Source organism: Carassius auratus, chromosome 21 (assembly GCF_003368295.1).
Source record: "Carassius auratus strain Wakin chromosome 21, ASM336829v1, whole genome shotgun sequence".
Taxonomy (NCBI): Eukaryota; Metazoa; Chordata; class Actinopteri; order Cypriniformes; family Cyprinidae; genus Carassius; species Carassius auratus.
In genome coordinates this window covers 14,346,841-14,366,779 of record NC_039263.1, presented here as the reverse complement: position 1 = coordinate 14,366,779, position 19,939 = coordinate 14,346,841, and the positions used below count along the sequence as shown (strand labels likewise).

The 19,939-nt window shown below is 36.7% G+C and overlaps 3 protein-coding genes across 7 annotated transcripts in view; 1 reads left to right on the top strand and 2 right to left on the bottom strand.

Moving 5' to 3' along the window:
- Positions 1–2,145: 2,145 nt before the first annotated feature.
- On the bottom strand, positions 2,146–5,660 carry LOC113039198 (uncharacterized). Its single transcript, XM_026197085.1, has 5 exons — positions 5,577–5,660; positions 5,103–5,284; positions 4,783–4,905; positions 2,375–2,594; positions 2,146–2,284 (listed from the first exon to the last, which is right to left on the bottom strand). The coding sequence occupies exons 1-5, from the start codon at positions 5,600–5,602 to the stop codon at positions 2,176–2,178; spliced, it is 660 nt and encodes a 219-aa protein (XP_026052870.1). The 5' UTR covers positions 5,603–5,660; the 3' UTR covers positions 2,146–2,175.
- Positions 5,661–7,770: 2,110 nt separating this feature from the next.
- Positions 7,771–14,941, bottom strand: fbxo40.2 (F-box protein 40, tandem duplicate 2). Of its 3 annotated transcripts, none has more exons than XM_026196175.1 (5): positions 14,257–14,941; positions 11,478–11,531; positions 11,241–11,280; positions 8,567–10,441; positions 7,771–8,392 (listed from the first exon to the last, which is right to left on the bottom strand). In XM_026196175.1, exons 1-5 carry the CDS (start codon positions 14,286–14,288, stop codon positions 8,195–8,197), a joined length of 2,199 nt encoding a protein of 732 aa, XP_026051960.1. In that variant the 5' UTR covers positions 14,289–14,941; the 3' UTR covers positions 7,771–8,194. The 3 variants fall into 3 exon arrangements, with proteins under 3 accessions (XP_026051960.1, XP_026051962.1, XP_026051961.1); XM_026196177.1 differs by having other exon boundaries at positions 7,772–8,392; positions 11,394–11,531; positions 14,257–14,939; XM_026196176.1 differs by lacking the exon at positions 14,257–14,941 and having other exon boundaries at positions 7,772–8,392; positions 11,394–12,157.
- LOC113038609 (rho GTPase-activating protein 42) overlaps positions 12,701–19,939 on the top strand; it is a 24,846-nt gene continuing 17,607 nt past the window's right edge. For 2 of the 3 annotated variants that reach the window (XR_003274796.1, XM_026196173.1), the window contains exons 1-3: positions 13,068–13,221; positions 14,052–14,147; positions 16,148–16,209. Coding sequence is in view for 2 of the 3 variants with exons in the window: in XM_026196173.1 (XP_026051958.1) it covers positions 13,068–13,221; positions 14,052–14,147; positions 16,148–16,209 (312 nt within the window). In the remaining variant the exon portion in view is untranslated. Of the gene's footprint in view, positions 13,222–14,051; positions 14,148–16,147; positions 16,210–19,939 lie in introns of all 3 variants that reach the window. The other variant, XM_026196171.1, reaches the window with a different exon arrangement.

The following is a 19,939-nucleotide window of genomic DNA, read 5'->3' as shown; positions in this document are numbered from 1 at the left end:
TTAAAAGAGGCTACAAGTAGCTCCTAACTGACGAATTTAAGAGAGACTCCTAAAAATAATTTCCATGTAAGTCATAACTTTAGACTCTTAATGTGTTTTACTAAGAGTAATTCACGAAGCATTTTAGCCCTAGAAGTAGCACCTACGTCTGGAACAGCTTAGAAGAAATTAATTTACCTCTTGTCAGTTTCATTTAAAAAAGCCTGTGTAGCACGTCTTCTCACAAGCAAATACCTGTCACTCATCATCAGGCAATCACCGTGAGGAATCAGAGGAATGTTCCATATAGGGTCTATATTTTTTTAATTAATTGATTGTTTGCTTGGTACAGTGAGGATGGGAAACATCCTGATTCAAAGGAATGTATAAACATGTTATGAAGCTGGTCAATTATGTCCCTGCACTCTTTATAAAATTCTGGAATGAAGCCATCAAGCCCTGCGACTTCCCACTTTTAAGTGACATGATGGCATCTTTAACCTTCTGCTTAGAAATGTGTTCACACAGTGTGTTTCTATCTTCCTCCAGCCTAAATATTGCAGTGGAATGTTCTCTAGGAAGTTAGTTGATAGTAGTCTCTCGTTGTTTTATTAAAAGATTTAGTGGTCAGCTGTAAAACATTATTTGAGTCTTTAAGAGCTGCAATATTAATAGTACTTGGAAAACCCCCTGGTTTATTTCTTGAAATGTAGATTCTTTGTCTTGCATAAAATACTGCAGTTTCTGCTTTTTGAGTCAACAACTGATCCAGTGCACTCGCATTATTGGTGCTGTATGAGTTATTGCAAAAATTCTTGGCGGTATAAAAGAAAAGCATTCAAATGCCAAGATTTAGATATTGGGATTCTATATGTTGGTGCTATATGGTGGTGCGATGATCTCACATATCACTTGTTTCTATATGGCAAGGACCAGTCGAGATGTTAAAAAATAATCAGTTCTTAAAAATGACTAATGAAAAAGAATGGAAATAAAGTGTAATCTTTCTCAGTTGGTTGTCTTACTCTCCAGGCATGAAATAAACTAAGATCATTACAAAACCCCTGCTCGTCCTTTTTTAGAATGAACTTTTTTCGGTGGCTTTTGATCCAATGAAGGATTCAAAACACATTTAAAGTCACTACCCAAGATAAGAAAGGGTTTAGTGGCTTTGACACCTCATTGACAATTATTACTTTGTTTAGCAAAAGCCTAGACCACAGTACTAATTGTAATAATTTGTGTTTTAATGTTTGTTTCTCCAGAAAAAAAACCTCATTACAAAGGTCCACCACCACCCCTGAATCATTTTAACATTATGCCAGGATATCGCTGGGATGGAGTTGACAGGTAAGAGGTTTTGATGAGTGACAGCTGGTTTGAAATATCATGAGCAAACTAATGCAAACCTCAGAAAATGGTTTTAATAACTTTTTCTTTGATCCTTTAGGTCCAATGGTTTTGAGCAGTAGTGGTACAGCAGGATAGCCAATAAGAAAGCTGTCCAAGAGATGGCACACAAGTGTAATGTGGAAGACATGTAGCTCCAGATACGTATTTAGAGATTCATGATATAAAAACTGAAATGACTGAGATGAGTACTGTTCATCACTGCACCTGCACACACTGCAGTGGAACATTTTTGTGTTCCATCAAAAACCAAGATGTTTGTGTGGAGTTGTCGGTCCTACTGTGTACAAGAAACATACTTTTCTTTTCTTTTTTTTAACAAATGTGTATTGTCTTGATTTTCATCAGCGCCATTTCAAAACCAACAATTTTAGTTAACAGAACAAATTCTACACTGATTAAATGATGCAGCACACATTATTGTTTTTTTGTTTAGTTTTTTTTGTGAGAATTTTTTTATTATTATTACCGATAATAATAAAACAGTTGTGCTGCTTAATATTTATGTGGAAACTGTGTAAGATAGACAAGAACACATTTTAGTTTTAGAACAACTTTGTATATATATGTGTACATACATATGCTATGTTTACATTTTAAATACATTTATATTACAATAAACAAAGTATATTATATAAACAGAGTTTCTAAAGATATGAAATGTCATGTAATACAGGAGAAAGATAACAAGTAAAGCTGAATAACACAAATGCTTGATTTAAAGAAGCTTTTTTAATTATTTATGCATCCATTGTATAAATGAACTTTGACGGTTTTCTCTGGCCTTCAACTGTCAGCTACAGCTGTTCTTTTGAGAAGGGCAGGTGGTGGGCGCGTGTGCACAGACACATCCCAGCCTGGAAAAGCCTCTTTCTGCACTGTTTTGTATTCAGCTCTATAAAACAGATTTAAGTTCATCACTTTCAACATATTCTTTTAAGATTTTAAGTAAATCTGAATGCAGGTTCAAGGGTAGTGCACTTACCTCAGTGAAGTGTTGATTGCCAGGTTGTCAGGATGAGGGACGACCTGATTTCTCCGGACATAGATTCTTTTTGGAGCAGGGAAGTCCTGCTTGTAAAGAGAACATCTCTGGCCAGTCCTGTTTTCTCTTGTGGAGATTCTTCCATGCCACACAATCGGAGTGCCATCTGGTTTGTAATAAGGGAAATCCTCTCTATTGGTTGTGCTGAAACTCCTGTCACCTGCAATTACATAGAGATATTTGGCTCATAAATCTATTAAACAGATTAGGTAAGTTTACCATTGATATAAATAACTTTCCGTATCAAAACAAATACTAATTACTTATTTTCCAGAATTTCAATAAATTCCGCCACATATAGAGATAGGCTGCACAGTAATATATTTTTTTAAAGTAATTTATTCCTGTGATGGCAAAATTGAGTATCTTTGAGCAGCAATTACTCCAGTCTTCAGTGTACTCAAGAAACATTTCTAATCACTTTAATTATAATAATCATTTAAGGTGAAAATGACTTTACACGTTTTATGAAATCCTTGGTAACATTATAAATGTAAATACACTGTAATGTCTGCTTGTTCTGTTTTATTTTTGTCGTTGATGAAAATTTTTATCCCAAACTTTTGAACATTATCTACACAATATATAATGTAAAGATCTATTTTTTCAGCCTTCTAATCTTGTCTGCTAAGGAATTCAATAATTTAATCATAAACTTAATTGAACTTTGAGCATAGAAACAGCTGTTATGTAGTGATAACTAATATTTGACTCAAGTTAACAACAGATGGTTAGTAGCTTTTCTAATACAAACCCGATTCCAAACAAGTTGGGACACTGTACAAATTGTGAATAAAAACAGAATGCAATGATGTGGAAGTTTCAAATTTCAATATTTTATTCAGAATACAACATAGATGACATATCAAATGTTAAAACTGAGAAAATGAAAATTTTAAAGGGAAAATTTAGTTGATTTTAAATTTCATGGCATCAACACATCTCAAAAAAGTTGGGACAAGGCCATGTTTACCACAGTGTGGCATCCACTCTTCTTTTTATAACAGTCTGCAAACGTCTGGGGACTGAGGAGACAAGTTGATCAAGTTTAGGAATTGCAATGTTGTCCCATTCTTGTCTAATACAGGCTTCTAGTTGCTCAACTGTCTTAGGTCTTCTTTGTCGAATCTTCCTCTTTATGATGCACCAAGTGTTTTCTATGGGTGAAAGATCTTGACTGCAGGCTGGCCATTTCAGTACCTGGATCCTCCTTACATGATGTTGTTATTGATGCTGTATGTGTGGTCTGGCATTGTCCTGTTGGAAATTGCAAGGTTATCCCTGAAAGAGATGACGTCTGGATGGGAGCATAATGTTGTTTTAGAACTTGGATATAAACCTTTCGGCATTGATGGTGCCTTTACAGATGTGTAAGCTGCCCATGCCACACACACTCATGCAACCCCATACCATCAGAGATGCAGGCTTCTGAACTGCACGCTGATAACAACTTGTGTTGTGCTTGTCCTCTTTAGTCTGGACGACAGGGTGTCCCAGTTTTCCAAAAAGAACTTCAAATTTTGATTTGCCTGACCACAGAACAGTTTTCCACATTGCCACAGTCCATTTTAAATGAGCCCAGAGAAAACACCTGCGCTTCTGGATCATGTTTAGATATGGCTTCTTTTTTGACCTATAGAGTTTTAGCCGGGAACAGCAAATGGCACGGTGGATTGTGTTCACCGACAATGTTTTCTGGAAGTATTCCTGAGCCCATGTTGTGATTTCCAGTACAGTAGCATTCCTGTTATGTGATGCAGTGCTGTCTAAGAGCCCGAAGATCACGGACATCCAGTATGGTTTTCCAGCCTTGACCCTTACACACAGAGATTGTTCCAGATTCTCTGAATCTTTGGATGATATTGTGCACTGTAGATGATGATAACTTCAAACTCTTTGCAATTTTTCTCTGAGAAACTCCTTTCTGATATTGCTCCACTATTTTTTACCCCAGAATTGGGGGAATTGGTGATCCTCTGCCCATCTTGACTTCTGAGAGACACTGCCTCTCTGAGAGGCTCTTTTTATACCCAATCATGTTGCCAATATACCTAATAAATTGCAAATTGGTCCTCCAGCTGTTCCTTGTATGTACATTTAACTTTTCCAGCCTCTTATTGCTACCTGTCCCAAATTTTGGAATGTGTAGCTCTCATGAAATCCATTTCAAAATGTCTCATTTTCAACATTTGATATGTTATCTAAATTCTATTGTGAATAAAATATAAGTTTATAAGATTTGAAAATTATTCCATTCCTTTTTTACTCACAATTTGTATAGTGTCCCAACTTTTTGAAGTTTTGTTATTGAAATTAATTATTTTCCCAAATTCCAATGAAATTCATACCATCTAGAGTTAGGTTGCACTGTAGGATCCTCTTTGGCTCTACCTTTGGGCAGGCTTTGGGCCCGAATTCAGTTTCTGTTGTGGTTACCATCTTTTCCCGCTTACCAGGATAGAGCAGTAACCCTAAAGAGAAGATACGTTAGCATTTGTCTTGTTTTTTTTTTACTCATTAAAAAATATACTTTAGTCTAATATCTGAATGACATGTGCCATTTGCTGACTGTTACAGACTCAACTATGGTCATATATCTTTTGGAATTCTGAATGAAAATTCAAATCAAAAAAAGGACAAATCAAAATCTCCTTGTTTCACTGCTTACCTGCTAAAGAAGGAAGTTCTCCCAACATTGGAAAGGCACGTGCATGTTTTGATGCCATTTGACCGTTTTTGAGAAACAAGATATCTGTTCTACATCGATGACCAAATGGGATTTTTATAGATGGTCTCTGTTGCTTGCTGATTGTCTTCTCATGAGTGGCCATCTTTGAGTTACTGTTGAATCTGAATATATGTATTTTTTTCAATGAATGAAGGTGTTTCCAAGGTTATGATGGTTTCATATTTTTAATCAGTCATTTTAATCACACTTTAAATATTTTAGGTTCCATTTTATATTAAGTTTAAAATATGTACAATGTTAAGGCTACTTAATATAAAGTGGGACCATATTTTCTTATGAGATACTTCCCATGTGCACTATACATATTCAGAGTAGTTATTGGCTGAATAGTATTTAGAGAATTGAAAATTATTTTATCTTGTATTCTTTGTCCTGCAACTGAAGTGAACTCACCTCATGCATGGCAGTTTTTTCCCCATGAATCTGATTCCTGAGCAGTTTAGTAGCCTCTGATTATTTTACATTCTTGCAGCACAGTGGCATGTTTGGAAATGGCTGTTACACACAGTTAGCGGCTGTTGCCATGGATGCTCTATTCTTTATAGAAAGCCTGAAGGGTGATGGACTCAGCTCAAGAACAATGAGTGTTCTGTAATAAATATCGTAGACTGACGTGACGCTGCGGTTGTGCTCAGCATGAGATTTTTGTTTAATCAAACCAGAGGAAAGCCTGTTGGTTTAAGTTTGTGCTTAAAACTGTTCAATTAATGGATAACACCCAAGAAAACACATGCTGTTATTGTTGTCTTAATGTTGTTGTACTGTTTGGCTAATTCCATGGGAACATTCTTATGAATCTTTAGGTTGTTCCTTTCTGGTTTTATTTTTAAATAACCATAAACTAATACTAAAATTTCTCCAAAATTTGAACTATATTAAACATCTCTTAAAATTGCCAACACATGCATTTTTCATTCCGCATTTTCCATCAACATGTTTTCTATTCACATAAAATATTTAGTTGTCATAATAAAAGGTAAAAACTTCTTAAAACTACCCCTATACTTTCACAACCTTCACCTTAACCCTTTTAACCTCACAGGTAAATAATTATAAGATTGCCACATAATAAACAATTTGATTATTTACACTTTCTTTTTCTTTTCTTTTTTTCTATACACAGACAATGGTAATCAACTGGTTTGGTTACCAACATTCTTCAAATTATCTTCTTTTGTGATCTGTAGAAGGAAGTAAGCAATACAGTTTTGGAAAGACATCAGGGTGAGTAAATGGTCATTGAATTTTCTTGTTTGGGTGAAAAGACAGGGTATAAATTTAACACACACAGACAATTCTATTCCAAAAGTGAAAAATTGTGGTTTCTCTAAAAATGGCTAATTGAGACTTCAGACTCTCAGTGATAGACCTGTTATCTGCAGATTGCCTTTTTTTAATTCAGTATTTCAATTACAACACCCTCTTTCTGGCTCTCCAGCCCCATCCACCATGAGAATAGGCCTTCTTCTCTCACTTCAGTGAGACCATCCCTCTATCATGAGGCAAGGCCCTATATACCTCCCTCATTAGGGATATTCAAAGCCGGTCAGCAGTGATGTCAGCCAGTGAAGCTTCTGCTCTGAAAGGTGCAGAGTAGAAACCATATGTCTTTGTTCTAACATCCAGAAGAAGGGCATCTGTGGATGTGGAGCTTGGATGTTTGGGTACTTTGTCTGCCCTGTGAAAAAAATGCTGTTTTTACAATGTTTTAGACTGGACAGAAACTTTGCAAAGTGTCATACCATAACTACAACCAAATGTCAATGAAATGTTAGTCAAATCTATTCAAATCTTAGATCTAGAAGAATAGCATCATAGAGTTAATACTGTACATATGCCTTATATGCATAATATACACATGCATAAATGTGTTTTGCATATTCCTCCTCTTGGTGATAAAACCTGAAATGTATTTCAGAAATATCATTAATCCTTGTCTAATGCTAAAAAGTTAAATGTTTCTTGCAGAGATAATGCACATGCTAAGACTGCTATGTTTACATCTTGCTATTTAGCTGGCAGACAAAAAAAAGCTAAGAAAAGTTAACCTACCATAGTGTTTTTACTGTAAACTCCACACTAGTGTTCAGCTTATTTATTTAAACTTTGAGGGAGACTATATCTGTGTCTGCTCACTAGTTAAAAATAGACACTTTCATATACTGGGAGTGTGACTAAGGTTTTGGCATACAAGAGTCAAGTTACATGTTCTGTAACCATAGCTGCTCTATAGGTACCTGATGCTTTCAAGACGCTGTGTCAAGATTAAAGATGACATGCCATCCTAAACGTTTCTTAAGCTGTTCTTTTCAAATGTGGTGAATTTGGCTGTTTGAATGCAATACTTATTTTATCCACATATGGTGTTTTTAAAAAATGTCAGCATTATTTATTTACATTTGTTTGTTGAGCCTATATATTCAGCAGTGCTTTTCCAATCATACAATTATTGTGCATATAGTGCACACGAAAATGGTACATTTTACATAGGTTTATTATCCCCATTCATGCTTGCATGTTTAAACAAAAACTATAAAACATGACAAGCTATGGAAATCTAAAGTGAAGTGAAAAAAAAAAAACATTTTGCTTTACTGTAAGTTAAATTTAAAGTTTTATTGTTTAGTTTCACAGAGAGAGAATAAAAGGCAACATTAAGTTAGAAATCAAACACACAAGAAGTACCTTTAATATCTGAACATCTGAGAGTCAGAATTAATTTAAACCTAGAAATAAAATAAATAAATAAATAAGAACTTGCATTCCAGTCAAATGAGCAACTTTGTGATAGGGATAAAGTGGAAATGACTACTGTCAATAAAGCAAAAATCTAACAAACACTCAAATCACTCAAATGCTTTAACTCCGGTTGTTATCATTTGTAAAGAAACATATATTAGTAGAATATTAGTAGTAAATATTAGCATAATATAAATAGAATCATTTTCACTAGTGGATATTTGACTCGCTGTAAATACCAAAAATGTAAAATAAAAGTACCAGTTACAGTATCATTTGCGTCTCATCAACAAAGAAACCAAACTGTGTCTCTCCTTTCCTTTGTTGTCAAACATACTGGCCAGGGCAAAAGGCTCAGTTTTCACTTCAGTTTGGTAGAATGGACAGTGTTTCAGGTGTTCAGCCATTGATGGTGTGTCGCCGATGCACCAGTTACCAACTTTACTAAAAAGAGTACTGAACTCCCAGACCTGAGAAAGAGCGATAGAGAAATAGAAATCAAATCAATAAATCAATGCAGATTTTGAATTCTTAGAATCTTTTCAGACATACAATAGCAATAATTTCTAAACAAATGGTTGCTTGGTTTAACTAATTGTGTAAAAAAAAAAAACATTAAAAATATATTTGCTGAAATGTCTCACTTTGGTAGGTTTCCAGCGAGTACCTCCATGAGAGTATGACTTCTTGTGCCACTTAAAGCCCACCATGCCTCTTTCCTGCAGAAGTGTGGCACATATTTCCCTAAACAATCGGGAGACCAAGGCTAGCTGGGACAGGGTGAAACTATCCAGGTAACCAGCTATGTGGCAAAGCACCTCGAAGGGAAGGTCACTGAGAGAATCTTTATGTTTGATATGTGCCTTCTGTGAATCGCTCATAAGAGAGGCAGGAACCTCAGGTGTGAGGGTGAAAATACTGAGGTCTTGGTTATAGGAGACTTTGGCCCTGTGTGTGGAGGGCTGTAATCTTCTCTGACTGAAGGTGCAACCAAGGTAGGCCAGAGGACATCTCTGCTCAAACCAGCCACTCAGAGAGGACTGGATATCCAGGTGCACATTCTTAAAGTGTGAGGCAAACTCATCACGCCGGAAGACATGGCCACACATGAATGTGAAAGCTGAGGTTGATTTGTTGTGTCTGAGGGTAACTGCTTCTGTATCGAGGTCAAGGTGAAGTTTCAGATCCCGGCCTGCTGTGATTTCAGCCAGAGTTGTGTTGGATTTGAAGGGAGCTGTGGCAAAATTATACGTCTGTGTTGCGATGTCGACATAAAGTCCATCTGTTGCCACCGTTTCACTTATTTTGTGGCCCCTTATCTCAACCTCCGCATAAAAAAGTAGGGTTGAAAACATCTCATCCATCGCCCCACCATCTTTCTCAGGCAGATCCAGGTCAGATGTGCCAACACTCTTGTGCTCGGTCATTACTCTTGTATTGAATTCTCTGAGTTGAATGCGTTTTTGTTTGTAACTACTGGGAACCTTGAAGGTCCGTAGAGTCTGGACTGGTATTGGCTCCAAGTTCCCATAAACAAAATCTCTCTCACGGGGCGTGCAAGCATCCATCTGACCAAATGAGATCAACATGCGCCCATGATGCACTATGTACATGTTGAATTCTCTGGGTTTCACTTCCTGTCCGAGTCGCTCCAGGACACCATCCTGCCAAGGTGCCAGTCCAGTTTTGGTGATATCCACATGGGATACGTTTGCTTCCTTTTTCTCGGGCTCTACAGAAGCTCCTTGTGGCTTTGAAGAACCTTTAGATGTCTTTTTTCCATTCTGTTCTTCTTTTTTCAATGCCTCCGCCTCTGCCTGCTTGCAACCACCCATTTCCATGCTAAACATCTTTTCGAAAAGATTGTACTTGTCTTTATCAACAGGGCCATTGAGGACCACATCTTCTTTCAGAGCTTTCTCACAAGCTTTAGATGGTCCATTCACCAAGCCTCCTCCTGGACCTTCATGTCCATTGATGTGCATCCCATTACACATAGTCTCTTTTCCTACGGCTTCATCCTCATCGTCGTACTCCTCCACTGCAGCAGGCTCCTCTTCTAGTTCCTCCATTAACTCAGGAAAGCATTTCCTCATTTTCAACCGGGCACATAGATGTTTCTGGTCTCTCAGTGCCATGGAAAGGTCCAGTGATTCTTGCTCATGGAGCTCTTTCAGTAGGTTTGTATACAAGGGGGCATCTGGGTTCTCAAGAGGCCAACGATTCCACTCCATCGAGCAGCAGACGACGCTGGCGGGACACACCTCAAGATGTTTGGCCAACCGAGAGCGACACAAGGTGAAAGGGCAGCCATAGTAAGCATTGAGACAAGGCACCTTCTCATTAGGACACAGCAGAGAGTGTTCATCCTCTTTACACATGTGGAAGGAGGCCCCACAAAGCAAGCGGCAGTTGATGACCATGCATGACACAGACACTTCAATGGAGGCTTTGCAGCGGCGACTGAAACAGGTCTCACAATGTCTGTGCAGCCTCGGACCGGATCTCCTATAGCGGCTCTGTGGAAAAACACAATAGACAAGCACAACAAAGCAACTTGCACTGGTTCCAAATTGGAATTTCAAAAAGAGAAGCACAGAATTCATTCTATATTGTTGTATCTCCTATAGCAGGGCACACCAAACTTGGTCCTGGAGGGACGATGTCCTGCAGAGTTAAGCTTCAACCCTAATCAAACACATAGAACTAGCTAATCAAGGTCTTACTATGAATACTAGAAACTTCAAGGCAGGTGTGTTGTTGAGGATGGCATGGAGCAGATTCATTACACTTTTCATTAGTGCTTTCAAACGATTAATCATGATTAATGGCATCCAAAATAAAAGTTTTCGTTTACATAATATATGTGTGTGTACTGTGCATATTTATTTTGTATATATAAAGCCATACACATACAGTACATATTTTAAAAGATTTAAATGTATATGCATTTATATATTTATATTCATATAATTTATATTATAGATAAATATATTTAATATATAAACATGGCATATTTTGCTGAAATATATACATGCAAGTAATATACAAATTAATGCAAAATATACATTTATATATACATGATAAATATCCACAGTACACACACATATATTATGTAAATGAAAACTTTTATTTTGGATGCCATCATTAGTTTGACAGCACTACTTTTCATTAAACTATAATGCGCTGGAATATAATTCTACCAAATCCTGTAATTAAAATCTGTATTATGACATAAACAAATGATTTTTACATACAAAATATCACAATATCACATTTAACCAATATTTTAATCATCAAAAAATGATATGTACATACCATTATTTTCTGAAGCAATGTCAATGTGAAACAGCAGCTTCTGGAAAAAAATGTTGTATCTTATTCATTAAAATATTGATCAATTGTAGCAATTATCTTTATGCATTTATAGATTACATTGTACTAAAACATACATTTTCCTTATAAAAGTACCTGGTTTTGTAAAACCTTGCTGTAAGGGCAAACGGCTGTGGACAGCACTGACAGCAGAACCTAAACAGTTACCGAACAGCTTACCTAAAGGGTGAACCATGTCTCAAGAAGCTCCCCGGCTTGTTCCAAGAGTCTTTTCTAAGGAACAGGATTGTGGGTCATGTTAAAAATAGTTGTCTCAGCTGTCAGTAGCAAGTTACATGACTTGAAGTTAGGCTACTGAGGAAACTTTGACAAATGCATGACAAACACTGTCAAATAAAAATCGATTTTTGTCTCTCTTGCTATAATTGAAGCTCTTTACTACCTACAGAAGACAGGACAGATCAACAGAAAGAGTTAAATTTTTTTTTATTGCTTCATCAGTGGGTCACCAGATGGCAGTGTTTCCTTTAGGTTTAAGGAACAGGGATCCACAAGCAACACAACATGTAATTCAAGAAACCCTTTTGATATCTGAACACAAACACATTTTGTGTTGTTATCCTTCCTTACCTTATCCATATTTTTATTAATAAGTTTTTGCCATGTGATTTTCCTAATATATATTTTGTCAAAAGGCTCGGGAACATCCATCCTTTTTCCAAACTGCTTGTCCTCAGTAGAGTTGCAGGGATGCTAGAGCCTTATCTTGGCATCTCTGGAAATAGCATGGCTCAGAAACAAGTAAAATTAACTATTTTACTCGTAAAATAGTGAATTTTAACTATTAAAATAGTACACTATTTAGTACATAATAGTACACTAATAATACACATAATAGTACACTAAAGTAACCACATTTTCTGGTAAATTATGAAATGATAAATGTTATTAAATTAATATAATTTTTTAATAAAATTCAAATTAAAAATAGTAACTTTTAAAATAGTTGTATTTTTGTTTATTTCACTGGTGGAAACCAAGTAACAAATGCCAGTACCCGTTTAACTGTAGTATTTAGGACTAAATGTAGTATTATTTTTTGTAACTATAATTACCATGGTACATTTTTGAAAGCGTGGCTATAGGAAGCCTATATAGTGTAATTAGTACATAGTAAAGTGTAGTAGCTATGGCAAACACTAAAGTTCCACTGTAAACGTGAATGTTAAAATGTAAAAACTTAAAAGCTGTGTATTTTAATTTTGGTAAACAAATGTATGGAGAAATAAGCAGTTCTGTCAAATGTGGCATGTATTTTTATGATTTCTTTATGGGCCCTTTCTGGTCATGAAATTTCTAGTTTTCTAGTTTTGAAGATCAAACACTTAAATGTTTTTTTTTTTTCAGACTAAACAAGAAAATATGCTGATTCAGATGACTTAATATCCATGCAAATAAAACCCATCCTGTTACATTTTTGTCCTGAAAATCCTTCATATTTGTTGTACACAGAGACGACTTCTCGAGTCCTCTCAGGAGGGTGTAGCCCAGCCGCTAATCACGTCCTGATGTTTGCTGTAGGTGAGCGGGATCAGACCAGTAGGAGTCACCGCTACACTCGCGCTCTCTCTGCTGAGCCTCTCTGTGTTTGAGCAGGGAAACAAAATGCCGGAAGTGGGTTTTCGGGGAGACGGAGTATCGGGACTCGTAAGCGTGGAAAGTTTCCTTTATTAAGAGATCTAGTTTTCCCGAGGATTAAAGCTGTTCTTCAGGTGTTGTTTCACTGTTTCATTCATCCGCACTTTTACAATGGGGCTCCCGGCGCTGGAATTCAGTGATTCTTTCCTGGACAGTCCTGACTTCAGGGAGCGACTCAGATGCCACGAAATTGAGCTGGAGCGTACTAATAAATTCATCAAGGAACTTATCAAAGATGGAAATATGCTTATTAGTGCGCTTAAAAGTAAGTAACAGGTCGTGTGTCTTTTTAAAAGTAAGATAAGTTGTGATTTATGGAGGTTTATAAGTGAGAAACTATATATATATATATATATATATATATATATATATATATATATATATATATATATATATATATATATAGTTAAGAAATGACCTATGATAAACTGGTAGCTGGCATTTTGCCCTTTTAAAAACATTTAATTTAACTAGGCTACTTAAAACTACAGCTCCTCATACAAAGGGTCTTCAGAGTCATATTAACAATCTATCTCAATAGTTAATCTCAAAAATCAAATCATTACAAACATATATATCCACACTATTATCAAACAGGTTGAAGAAGTGAGCATGTACAGGGTTGGTGTATTCCATCATATAATACTTGTTTATTCAGCTGGTATCTGATGTGATATCAGAAAGGAGACAATTCTCTGCTAGATATGCTGTTATCATCCTCTTCACTATCATGGCTCCTCCTGCCTTCCTTTAGATAAATTTGCTTTGCTCTAGCATTAGCCTTTGAACATTTAGGTCCAATCAGCTTTGACTATTCTTGTTATTTTCAACGTTCTTCTCTTTCACAACTTTCTCTTTTATTCTCAGCCACAATGCAGTCTTGCAGAAGGCTCATTGGGGCTTTTGTACTAAAGAAAATCAGTGGATGTCTTCCAGAAAAGACCTACATCATTAATGCTTTTATTGACAAATGAAGTATTTGTGATGTTATCTCCTTCCTTTTATATCATATTATATTAAGATCTGAAAATTCAGTGGATATGCTCACATTATAAGGAAGCTCTGTCACATAACTCTTTGTTGTCTCTCCAACAGATCTATCTGCAGCTGTGCAGAAATTTTCCCAGTCCCTACAGGATTTCCAGTTTGAATGCATCGGAGATGCAGAAACAGATGATGAGATTAACATTGGTAAGTAGTTGGCAAATGATCAAGATGAAAATTATTTGAATAATCATACAATTTAATAAATTATACAATTTCCTATCTGGAGAAAAAAGAAAAGAAAAAATGTACTTACCTTAATGTTTTTCTGAACCAGTATTCTTTCATTCATGCAAGGGAACGTTTAGCAGAATGTTGAAGCTGCTCTCATTCATACAAAAAAAGTGGATGGGGACATCCCAAGAGGAGTCAATCCCAAAATAGTACCCTGAAGAAAATTTAGATCTTATTCACTAAAAATCTTGCCTTGAGAATTTAGCCTGATAGCAAAGATTGCCATTCATTGTAGGGAAAATTCATTTCTTGGTCATTCATCTATGACTAACTCCTTTGTCTCACAGAATAAAGAAAGTCATACAGGTTTGGAATGAGGTGAGAGTGTGTAAATAATGGCAGAACAGTCATTTGTTGGGAGAACTATTCCTTTAAGCTGTAAAAACAGTGATGAAAAATGGGAAAGTCTCCAAAATGTTCATGCCTCCATAAGCTTTTTATTTGCAGCTGTCGTCTAAGTCACCCACCAACAACAGTAAGCAGAGAAAACACATTACTGTAGCATTACAGCTCCATAGTGTCAAACACAACAGTGATGGTTCTTTATCAGACCGGGACAATTACTGCCTGGCATTTAGAAAACCATTATCCCAAACAGCAGTCTGCAAGGCGTGAGAATGTTCCCTCCGGCCTTGGCTCTCCATTTTGGTCATAACACTAGATATGTAGGCTGGTGAGATTCTGATCATTTGCAGATCATTTTCAGTTAAAATTGACCCCTTTTTTTCTTTCTTTCTATATTTTTTTATTTAAAATGTAAAAATGTTTCTTTAAAAAAATATTTCATTTAATAGGGTTTAGCGACACTGGTTTAAGGTTGTACTTACTTAAATTAATGGCCATACATTACTTTCAAAAGTTTGAGGTAGTAATATTTTTACTATCTGATCAAATAAATGCGGACTTGGTGAACATAAAAGACTTCTTTCAAAAAGAGTAAAAAAAAAAAACAGTAGAGTATGTTTGTGTTAAATCATAATACCAGTTCTTTGAATCTGATTTGAATATCTCAACAGGACAAGTATTGGTTCATGCACGCCTGGCATGTCCTTTTAAGTGCATCTCTGCTGATTTGTGGTTCTGCTACACGTCAAAGCAGATTTGTCTTGCTGTAACATGATTTTGAAATAACCGAGGGTGTATTTATGTGTAGGTCTGTGCTTTTAATAGAAAGTAGTTGCAAGTAGTTTTTATCTGAGTTCCTAATTGGATATCTGGAGGAGTTAAAATCCCCAGAGAATGACGAGGGGGACTGAAAGTTGGGACACTGTTTATCTCAAACCAGAAAAATGGTTTATATGCCACAACAGGAAGTGATGTGGCCAAAGTGTATTTTGTTTAGGAAAAAAAAAAAGCACAATCTCAGAATCACAACATAGCATGACATAATATCAACAGTAGTTTATTTTAGATCACAGATGTTTTCTCCTGCAAGTTTTGGATCATTTCTCAGGTGCTTAGCCTGTTTTTGCATTATATTTTAAGTATTACAACAAGCCAAGGCATATTCAGGAATTATCATTGACAATCACGCTGTCAGAAATGTAATGGATCATTGTAAAACATGCAATTCAGCTTTTGAAATAATTTATCTTCCCTTTTTTTCTATGACTGACCATGTTGCACACATGCAGGGCTCACACAGGAAACATGCTTTATTCTACTCTCACATTTCTACATCTTGAACATGTGGTCTGCTGTTTCTTGAAAAACCCCTTTGTGCATTGATCAGGTGTTAGGAGGCCATGGAATTATTAGTTTTTTTTATTTTTTTGCATAGTTGATATTATATGCAGGTTTTCTGTATTTCCTTTATGCTAAAGGTTCAAAGAGCAAAATCAGATGTGCTGATAGAGTAATTACAGATCCAGAGCTGATGATTTGTGATTGAAATTCTTTCCCTCTTATCACAGCCCAGTCATTAAAGGAATTCTCCCAGCTGCTGAACACGGTGGAGGAGGAAAGACGACGACTAGTAAGTTGCTTTGTTTAGAAGTCGTTTAGAATCTTTTGTAACATTAAACATGTCTTTACTATCACTTTTGATCAATGTAATACATAATTGCTGTACAAAATAATTCATTTCTTAAAGAAATGGAAGTGTCTTTTCAAAGAATTTGCCTTTCAGTTAATCAATTTAAATTCTCAGTGATGCCATAAACGCACAGCATGATGTGGTCTACTTCAAAAGTACCGCAAACCTCATAAATGAAGTAGCCAGAGTGATTGTTTGCATTCTAGCAGTTGTCTCTTTATTGTTCCTTTTTATGTGGTTTTGTTCACACTTAGTTAAAGTTTCATAGCACACTTCTAGCCTAGTGGTTTAGCACCATAAGTGTGCGCTATTTTGAGGGAGAGTTTTTGTGAGCATCCACAGTCAGGTCTGAGTTTTATGAGAAACAGAAAGATGCTTTCTGTAGGTCGTGACTCTTCGAGGAGGTAAGGGCTTAGATCAGCAAGTGCAGATGATAATGAAATACCACTCATGCTGTTTCTCTGAAATATCATTTGCAACATCAATGCCAACAGCATAGCCATCTTCACTGCTGTCAGCTGAAGCTGCTAACGGGTGCTTTAATGGGCATTTTTACATGAAGCAGCGTGTTGCTAGGAATATTCCTGCCATTCACTGCTGCAGCTGGTGGATCATTAGTCATAGTACAGCAGCGAAAGACCTCATCAGGAAAACAATGCTCCTCTGTGCTTCACTGCTGACTCTACCCACATCTTAACAAACATGCAGCTCTGTTTGGGATTCATGTGACACTTCTCTGTGCATTTCTTTTTTTGTTAATATAGTTTGAATGCACTACCGTTCAAAAGTTTGGGCTAATTTTCTTGGCAAGTCTGTTATGCTCAGCCAGGCTGAATTTATTTAATTAAGAAATACGGTAATAATGTGAAATATGTCATATATTCATATTCGCTGTAATGGTGTGACTGTAAGACAGGAGCCTCTGTTGTAACAAAGACAAACAGCTCTATTGTTTCTTCTGGGCTTTTGTCTGGATGTCTAACAAATACACTGAGGTCAAGCCTCAGGTCATCCACTCATGACACTTTGTTTTATTGGCTCATATCTTCAGATGATTGCTTTTCCAGCTTGTAGATCACACCGTGGTTTCCTTTCTTATGCTGCCTTGTGCAATAAAAATCATATCAGTGAGTCATTTCTGCTCTATATATTCATAGGGCCTTTCGCAACGTTTTAGTTCCAGAACTAAATGTACTAAAGTACTGGTACGATTTTGCACCAACTACTTCCCAATACCATTTAAAGGGTTGTACTAGGACTTGACGTAAGCCGACCGACAGCGATGTCATTTGTGCGTGTCATTCAACAATGTTAACAAAGAAGAATAACATTAACAACAGGAGGATGGAGGATGCTGTGATCGGAGCTGTGTTTTTGATGTGTCTCGCGGGTTTCCCAATAATGGACATGGAATGTCGACATATATACGTAAAGTGATTGAAAGAATGGATGGGAGGATTAAGAATCTCCAACGACAAATGGCAGTGCTGCATTTGCTACAAGTGAGACACTTCAGCCTCCGTATATTTATCGCTGGTCATCATACTTGCGGAATCGACACAATGTTTACAGTATGTCACACGGTTTTTAAATCATGGTGGGTGAGGGCGTTTTCGACCATGTCTGGCCAATCAGTGTCTACATGGGAAGTACATCACAGTTAGTACAAGTTGAGCTGGTTAGACCCTGGTCCGGAGTACGAGCTAATTTGGTTCTCGAAAAAGGCAGTCCGGTACTAAAATCGCACCCAGTTCCGTTGGTGGGAAAACGACCAAAAGTGGGTAGTTCCACAATTAGTTCTGGTACTATGATAAAGTTCCTGTGGTGCGAAAGGCCTTTTATCATCATATTTCATAAAGATGGATAATTTTATTTTTTCACAGCATCTTAATGAAGTGAACACATATGGCTGAACTTTAAATAAATTCAATACTATTTTTGAACTTTCTTGATAAAGATCTGGCAGGTATGTTTAAATATTCCAGATTTCTTCTCTCTTTTTTTGCCCTTTCTGAATTTTTTCTTGTTAATATCGTTTTAATTGGTGATCAGTTTTATTGGTTAGTCCATTGTTGTCAGTTATACTATTCTGTTCCATATAGTAAATTTTTGTAATATACCTTTAATAAAGAAACCCTGGTCTTTAATGACATCATCTTCCAGTAAGTGACATCAGTGACATCAACATTTTTGGTTGGCTAACAACAACCCAAACATTCTGTGATGTTGTGTGGTGTTAGTTCGTTTGATTTACTCTACAATAGAATTGTACAGGAAATGACCTTAAACGTGGATTACATTCAAAATGTGTCAGTACCCAAAGGAAAAACAATTTGTTTTGAATTGGAAACACTTGATTTATCCAAGAGGATATGAAATTTGTTGCATTTGCTCAGACAGTCCCAAGTCTGCAAGCATCCAAGCTGCAGTTTCAGTCCCATCCATTGTTCACTGGAGAATGCGGAGCTATGTGAAGAGCCTCAGGGGAAGAATTACCCAGCAGCCTTCTACAGTTTCTTTACTTCCTGCAGACCATGGCTGTGTTGCGCTTCAGTCTCACAGGCTCCTGCGCTGGGCCTCTCAGGATGACAAACACCTCCGTCAAGCTGAGAAAGTCCCAGAACGCCTTTTCATTCATAGACGTACAATAATAGAGCCAAAGGGTGAATAACTCCTAGTAAATGCATTGCCCTCCCATGGGGTGCAGATGGGAAGTACTCCGTGTTACTGGAGCATGGTGCCGAGACAGTCAGGTCTCACGTAACGGTGAATCATTATGTAAACACAATCGTAGTAGTGTTTGATTTAACTTCTGCCATTGTGTTCTGCCAGATTAGTAGACGCTCTCATATCCAGAGGTACTTTCATCTTAGGCGCACCGCCAACATGCTCTGCTTTGAGTGGGAGGCATTTTCCCACATGATGGATCGGACTGATGTAAGACATGAGTTTCCTCTCTGGCTAAAAAGGGCCATGGGAAGTTTTGACGGGAGAAACTTTTGAGCAAACAGAGCGACTGTCTGCACTCAGTGCTCAGCTGTATCTGAAGTCCTGAAAGGCCTCTTCTTTTAATGAGATGAGTGCTTGTTGTTAGGGATGTAACGATTACCTGAGAGTTGAAAATCAATTAAAATCGGTTGAGATGCTAAACAAATCATGATTCAATTAGGAGTTTATATGAATATTGACTGTCTTTAGAAAAGTTTAGATGGTATTTTTTCTTTTGCCTCTGTATAATGCGTATTAAAGTTCATAAGTGAAGCGTAGCTTTGTTTACAGAAACCAAGAAAAATGCTTTAAGCGCCACCTGCTGGCAGAGAGTGAATCTGCGTCTCGTTCAGCTTGTCTGCTGTTTCTGTTTCATCCAGATATTTTTTATGTATAGTTTCACAAAACTGAAGTGAAATCATTCTGTTTTTGCTTCACATTTCGAAATTATACAATCTAATTTAGATTAAAAACTGCTCATGTTGCATGTGTATGCAGCATCTTTGTTTGGGTCATGGTTAAAATGCAGTGGTTGTCTGCCTTTAATTTTAAATGGAAAGAGCACAGACAAAGCCTTATTTTGTTTATATGTAAGTGCTGTGTGTACATTAATGAGTAAAAAAAAAAATGAACAAATGATTTTAGCAAATAGCTGCAATATGAGTGACAAATTTAAGGGGAA